This window comes from Leishmania mexicana, contig 63 (assembly GCF_000234665.1).
Source record: "Leishmania mexicana MHOM/GT/2001/U1103 WGS CADB00000000 data, contig 63, whole genome shotgun sequence".
Taxonomy (NCBI): Eukaryota; Euglenozoa; class Kinetoplastea; order Trypanosomatida; family Trypanosomatidae; genus Leishmania; species Leishmania mexicana.
In genome coordinates, this window is record NW_003946375.1 from 5150 (window position 1) to 12076 (window position 6927).

The 6927-nt window shown below is 65.5% G+C and overlaps 2 protein-coding genes across 2 annotated transcripts; both read right to left on the reverse strand.

The window, feature by feature from the left end:
• Positions 1-1949: 1949 nt before the first annotated feature.
• Positions 1950-2585, reverse strand: LmxM_30_0452c_1 (uncharacterized protein; the record flags this gene model as incomplete). Its single annotated transcript, XM_003886477.1, has 1 exon — positions 1950-2585. One exon carries the CDS (start codon positions 2583-2585, stop codon positions 1950-1952), a length of 636 nt encoding a protein of 211 aa, XP_003886526.1.
• Positions 2586-4631: 2046 nt separating this feature from the next.
• LmxM_30_0460c_1 (uncharacterized protein) lies at positions 4632-6758 on the reverse strand (the record flags this gene model as incomplete). The annotated part of the gene is made up of 1 exon (XM_003886478.1): positions 4632-6758. One exon carries the CDS (start codon positions 6756-6758, stop codon positions 4632-4634), a length of 2127 nt encoding a protein of 708 aa, XP_003886527.1.
• Positions 6759-6927: the final 169 nt, after the last annotated feature.

Genomic DNA, 6927 nt, shown 5'->3' on the forward strand with positions numbered 1-6927 from the left:
CGTGCAGCGCTAGCAGCGCAAGGCGGAGACAAGGGTGCACGGCATGCCTCCGTCCACGCGGGGCGCGACCACGGTCCTGCTCGAGGGCGGAAGCGGCGACGTCAGTCGCGTGGGTAACAGGGGGTGGTCTAGGTGCATGCCGGGCGAGCGCAGAGAGGAAGTTGGCCAGCCGCAGGTCAGGGCCTTTTGAGGCCTGTGCTCTGCCGGCAGATGCCATGCCTCCCCCCTCACACGCCTCAAGCCGCGGCATGCCGTAATACAGGGTAGACACTCTCCACACCCGCGTCGGGAGGACTTGGTGGTGTGACGAGGCACCCAAGCAAACAACGCAGAGGAAGATACGACACAGGAAAGGTAAAGACATAATAAAGACTCAGCAAGCAAATAAGTGGTCACGCACACGCACGCACGCACGCGGACGCAGGCAGACAGTCGAACACCGAACACGTCCTTCACCTGCAGAGGGGAGAGAGAGAGGAGAGCGCGGAACGGCGGGTGCGGCCACGATAACGGGAATAGATAAGGAAACAACAGCAACAAAACTAGGTGGTGCAGAGAGTGCGCGCGACGGCTTCACAGAGTTGTGGTGCCGCCATCCTCGCCCTCTGAGTGCGAGCGCCGCGGGGAGCCGTCGCAGCAGGGCAGGGGCGCCATGGTGGCGCCATCCACTGAGCAAGGAGGTGGACGACCACAGGGGCGCGGGCACACGCACACACGCGCACGCCGTGCGGCACAGTAGCCAATCGAGGGGAGGCGCGGGTCGAAACGAAACCGGAAACAAGCGAGAGACGGAGAGGAGCGCAGTGCGCGGTCGTCAGGACGGCTCCAGAGAGCAGCAACGCGCAAGCGCCACACGCACATGCCCGACGTCACGTCGCCTCCGCAGCCGCATCGGAGCCGCCTCCGCCTTCCCACACGCCTCGCCGGCCCCGCACTCCCCTGCACGCCGGGGGTGCCCTCCTGCGCAGCAGCAGGTGCTTACGCGTACGCGCACACGTAGGGCGTGCATGCCTCGCGAAGAAGAGCAAGACCTGCAGTCGCCCCCCTCTGGCGTTGCGTGTGCACCGGTGTGTCGCCTGCACCCGCCACCACCACACCAGCGCACCCCGTCTCCCCTCGAGCAGTCCGTGCGGTGTGCGCCAGGGGGTGAGGCAGACACGCGAGGGCGGAGGCAACGGCGGACGTGAGAGAGACACCACAGAGACGCGGTGCGGCGCTGCGCCTCCCGCCGCTCTCTCAAGCGCGTCCGTCTCCCCCCCCCCCCTGCCCTCCGCGCACCCTCGCCGCCACGCTCCGTCGCATTCCCGCGGTCACCGTCCGGCCCTGGCGGCGGCCGTGCCATGCCCTCGCTGCCCCTCTCACGCTCACGCTTCGCAATGGGGCGTAGCGCCGGCATGCATTAGGGCAGGGTCGTCGGTGCGCCCGTCCCCGCTAACGGTGCGTCGCCCACTGCAGAGCACACGGCGCCGTGCAGCGCAGCACATGCAACAGCGGACGGAGCGGCGGGCACGGCGCAGAGGACACGCGCAGGAGAGGACGAGGACGGCCACGCAGAAACCGTCATCACGCCACCACGCGCACTCGACAGCGAAGCCACATCGACACTCGACAGGGAGCCCGCACGCACCGACAGCCGCACAGCACCACGCAAACGAGGAAGCCGACGCCGCAGCGCAGAAACAGAGAGGGGCTCCTCGGGACGTGCGGGCAGGGTGCGCGTGCGCCGCTGCACCGCATCGCCAACGCGTCACCCGCGCCGCGCACGCACGCACCAAGCGGCGGCGAGAGAGAGAGGGTGCCGGCGAAAGACCGAGGCCAGCGTCCGCAGCCTCCGCGCCCTCCGTCTGTCCCGAAGGCAGCAGCTCATCAGGCCACTCCACGGCGACGCCTCGGTGGAGCTGCCGCGCTGCCGCAAAGCTCTACCGTGCAATCCTGCGGCATTCTCCCTCCTACTCCTCCGTTAACTTTGACTCCACGTCCTCCTCCTCTGGCTTTGACTCTTCCTCCTGCATCTCCTCCGTATACTCCTTCGACTCCTCACTATCACCAGATTCCCCGAGTTGCCACGGGAGCAGCAGGAAGATGAGGTCGAGGATATCCAGCACCCAGGCACACACGTAGAGACCGAAGCCAGTGCCAAAATCGAAGACTCTGCTCAGCTCCACGTACTTTGGAGCGTGCACTTTGTAGGTCATCACCATGAGCGCCCAGACAAAACCAGCGGTGACAGCGCCCACGATGTTCAGCGCCAGGCAGAGCCAGCGGAAGCCAGTGCAACAGTACAGCAAAAGGCAGCCGAATAGCAGTGCCGCGCCGTACACGAAGATGGAGATGATAGCGAACGCCTGAGCGAGCCGGAAGTTGTCCCGGATGCGCGGGCACAGCAGCCACAGTTTGTTCCCAGGGTTTGATACCTGGACCTTTCGGCAATCGGTCTTTCCACCCCACAACGTGATGCACACCCTCAAGCCAAAGCTGCCCTCCGGCTTGATGTAAAACATATCGACTCCTGTGCCGATCATCACGAACACGAACGCGATGAGCTGGAGCACCACGTAGATGATGACGCCGAGCTTCACCGCCATTTTGGAGACCGCACAACGCAGAGCTGAGAGAGGCGAGGCGGAGGCACACAGCACAAAGGGCGAGGCGCAGGGTCTGGGGGTCGAGACGGCGCAACAGAGCGGGCGAGGAGGGCGCGGGGGTGCAGGCCGGAGACAGCGAGGGAGAGCCTTGACAGCACATGCACAGGTGCGTTGCGTCGACGTTCATGCGCGCGTTGTCGGTGTTCGGTGGGGGGTGCGCGCGTGTTGTGAGAGGACGCAGACGGACAGGGGCGAGGAGAGAGGAGGGGACAGAGACACAGAGAGTGGGGAGGCAGGGGGAGGTCACAGGCAGCGGAGACTGCCAGGCGTGCGCAGCGGGGGCGGATGCGCCGTTGGCTGGCATGCGCACAGACAAAAAGCATCAGGAGAGGAGGCCGGGGCATGTGCCGCGCGCCGCACAGCGAGGACGAGGGGGAGAGAGTGCAACGACACGCAGGCGCACAGCACACCGCCCGGTGCCTCCGGCTGCGACCTTCTCGCTTCCGCGTCACCAAACGAGCGCCTGCGCGGCCACGATGGAGACCCGTGCGCAGGCGAGGCGGGCCGCCACGGCGTGCGGGCGGGCGGCATGCAGCACCGCCACCACGCACCGTCGCACCCGAGCACCGGCCCGCACAGCAGAGCACACACCGACCACAGCAGCGCCGGGGGAGACACCAGCACACAAGCACACAGCCCCCCTCGCGGCACACAGCAGGCAGGGGCACGGCGGCTGCGCAGACGGACCCAACACGCACAGACACCGCACCGCAGCAGCCCCGCACCACACCACAGACAGACGTCACCAGCGAGCAGGGGGTGTGAGACGCAGCCACACCGTGTGCGCGCGATGCGCCGACGAAGGCGCCGGTGCCAGTCGCAGCACGCGTTGGGGCCCTGCATCCGTGCACACGCCCCTCCGCCCAGACACACACGCGCTCGCACACACACACCACCCGCGCTCACCCATCACATCCTCACTTCACAGCGCGCCTACAGCCAGCACCACCGGGAGGCGCAGCGCACAGGCCTGCCGCCGAGCACCCACGCACACCCTGCGCGATCGCCCAGCGCCATGTCCCGCAGCGCCGCACAGCCCTCAGCAGCCTGGCATCCCTGCGCCTCCCCGTACAGACACGGCGCCCGTCACAGGCGGCAAGCAGCTCATCCAAGCCGCCTCCGCCACGGCACACCGCCCCCACAAACACCTCCCCGCAGAGTACGTACACGCAATCCCGGAGGTGCCCCTACGCCGGCGAGAGCCGCTCCAGTCGCCGCCCGGTCAGCAGGTCCGCGTAGAGGTCCAGAGTAGGGGCAGCAGCGTGTGCGCCACGGCCAGCGGCACCGGCCGCAGCACCGCCACGGTGTCGCACCTGCGGCATCCGCGCAGCCACGCGTGTCCGGCTCACGCCCCTCGACAGGCGATGCGCCGCGCTCCCGGCCGACCACTGCAGCGCCACCGTCGTTGCTGGCACCGCTGCCGCACCCGCTCCTTCCACCGACCACCTCGCAGCCGTCCCCAGCCAGCTGCCGCACGGCAGGGCCCTCCACGCCACGGGCGCACTCCTCCACACCCCCACACCCGCACACCCTCCCGCGGCACCACGACCATTCACCCACCCGCAATCCGCGCACCGGCGCACAGCGGAAGAGGGGCCCCCTCCGCACCGGCAACACAACAGCCGCATACGGCGCACACCGCTCCGGCACGCCCCCTACAGCGTGCGAGAGGGGTCGCGGAACGGAGGGCGATCAGTGGGGCCCGGCATCACCGGCGGCAGCGCTGTACGAAAGCCGACGTCTACTGTGTGGGAAGACATCGTGTGTATGATGCACACGGGTGGAACCGCGGTTTAGGCGGCGGTTACTCGGAGGTGCGCTGTGAATGTAGGACGAGTGCTGGCACCTGCGTGTGCTCGCAGTCGTGCAGGAACGCTGAACCAGCGCACGCCACTCTTCCATACGGACGAATGTGCTCGGCAACGCCGTCAGTACACAAACACGGATCGCTGGCCGCGAGCGCGCAGTCCGCACTTGCAGACGCCTTTATTGGGGGTGGAGGTACGTCTCCGTCACGTGGGTGGCGTCAAAGACGGTGATGCCCGCCTTTACGCGGGGCGCACCGCCGCGCTTCTTGTACTGAAATCGCACATGTGTCGCCGCCTCCCCGTTCATTGGGAATGACACCACGTTGCGGAGCGTCGGGCACGTGTCGGGCAGGTGTACAAAAGACACCCGCAGTCCTCTTGCGGTTGACTTGTTGGGTGCCAGCATGCCCAGTGTGAAGTCCTTCGGGCCGTTTTGGTTCGTCGTCATGATGCGCGGAATGACGTAGAAGGGGCCTTTTGTGGGGTCGAGCTCGAGCTCGAGGCCAACGTCGCGGGCAACAATGTACTCGTACTTCTCTGGTGGATGCACCTCGGGGTTATCGGTGCTGAGGGCCACAATCTGCTGCGTGCCCTTCTGCGCGTTGTGCCCCGTGACGGAGATAAGCAGCCCCTTGTACAGCTGATCCGGGTCGTCGGGGTTCTGCAGGCGGCGGTCCTTCTGTGACAGGGTGAAGAGTAGTTTCTGCTTCTTCCTGAGTTCGATCTTTAGCACGACGGACGGGATTATGCCAATGAACTGGCCCGGGAAGCGATACTGGTACCAGGCCTTCTTCACCATGCAGACCCCGCCACCCTCAAAGAACTGCACCGCGTCCCTCCACTCCATCCAGAAAGTGCCATCGCTCACCTTGCTCGGCTTGCACGACCGGCGCACCAAGGAGTGCTTCTGCCACCCGGTGCTGTTCTTGCCCCATGCGCCGGTCCACTCGTCACCGCTTCCCCACGGGTTGCGTATCTTCAGCAGCTTCACTCGCGGAATGACAAACTGGCGCACCATCAGCACCGAGTAGGAGTGGCCGGTGCTCAGGCCCGCCGTCTTGTAGCGCGCCGCAAGTGATGCCTCGTTCGCATTCCCGCTACCAGCGTTGTACGCGCTCGTGTCCGTGCCTGGAGTGCTGATCGAGATGAGGTAGCCATTCTTGCGGTAGCGCAGCAGGTCCTTGAAAAACTGAGATGCGACCGCCTCCTCATTCGCCGCTGCCCTCCACGTATTTGTGAAGGAGTACACCGGAAACCCCGTCAAATCCTGCAGGGCGTGCAGAGGATTGCCGCCGACAATGGACGCGTACGAGCCCTGCAGCTTGGCATACGCCTTCTCCAGCAGCGACACCCACAGCTCGTACGGGTCACCGGTGGAGCGGGCAAAGTAAACGACCCCGTTGTACGTCGGCAGGTAGCTGTCGACAATGATGTGGTGGAACCAGCCGTTCTTACTGATGCACACGCGGTAGCCGCCCGCCCGCTCCTCTTTCTTTCGCCTCGACTGGGAGACAGGGTGGCGAAAGATGTCCTTCACCATCGTCGTGCTCTCCGCCACGACCGCGATCGAGCACATGAGCCAGCAGTCGCCGAGGTGACCCTGCCCAATGCCGGCAGCGCTCACGCCGTGACGGAACAGCTTGATCTCCTCGTGCGCTATCGCCGGTAGGTAGTCCTGCGGCCGTCTCCACGCGATGGCGTGCATGCTTGCCACGCTCTGCTTGTCGTGAGGTCGCTTCAGAGCCGCCTCGGATGGGGGGAAGCCCATGTCGATGTATAGGATCTTGCTCTTCCGGCACCTGCACAGGATTTCCTCCTCGTTGTGGCTCACCCCAGCCACGCCGGCCACCTTTTGCGTCTCGTGCATGCACTTCGCCTTCGCCTCGCGGTTAACCTTCTCAATGTAGCCCGGGGCCAAGTCGCGCGACACGCACGCGGCGCTGTATAAGATCTGCGTCCTCTTGGTGACCTTCACGTACGGCAGCGTCTCCAGCGGGTAGACGACGACGGAGCACTGTGTCCCCCCGGTGGGCGTCTTCCTCACCGTCGTCCGGCCATGCTCTGTTTTGTAAACGGCCGTCGTTTTTTGGAAGGTGAAGCTGACGTGCATCTCCATGTCCAGCGAGTCGTTGTAGAGGAACCACTTGTGCCTGTCCACCTCCACCCGGTAGCATCGGCCGTCTTCAAAGAGGGGGTAGCAGTCCCCCGTGACCGCAGGGCCGCCATACTTGAAGTCGTGCACCTTCCTCTGGTCATCGTGTTCCCTTGCCTTGCTCTTGGTGCGGCTACCACCGCAGAGCGCCATTAGTCGGTGAGGCGACTGCCGCTGTGTGGATGTGGGGGGGGGGGGAGGGGCGGAAGAGGCGGAGGAGATGGATCGCAGTGCTGCCGTGACGTCTGCGAACAGACCCGTGCAAACAAAACACAAGACACAGTAAGCGATGCCATCGAGGCCACAGAGGTGCCACGCCAAC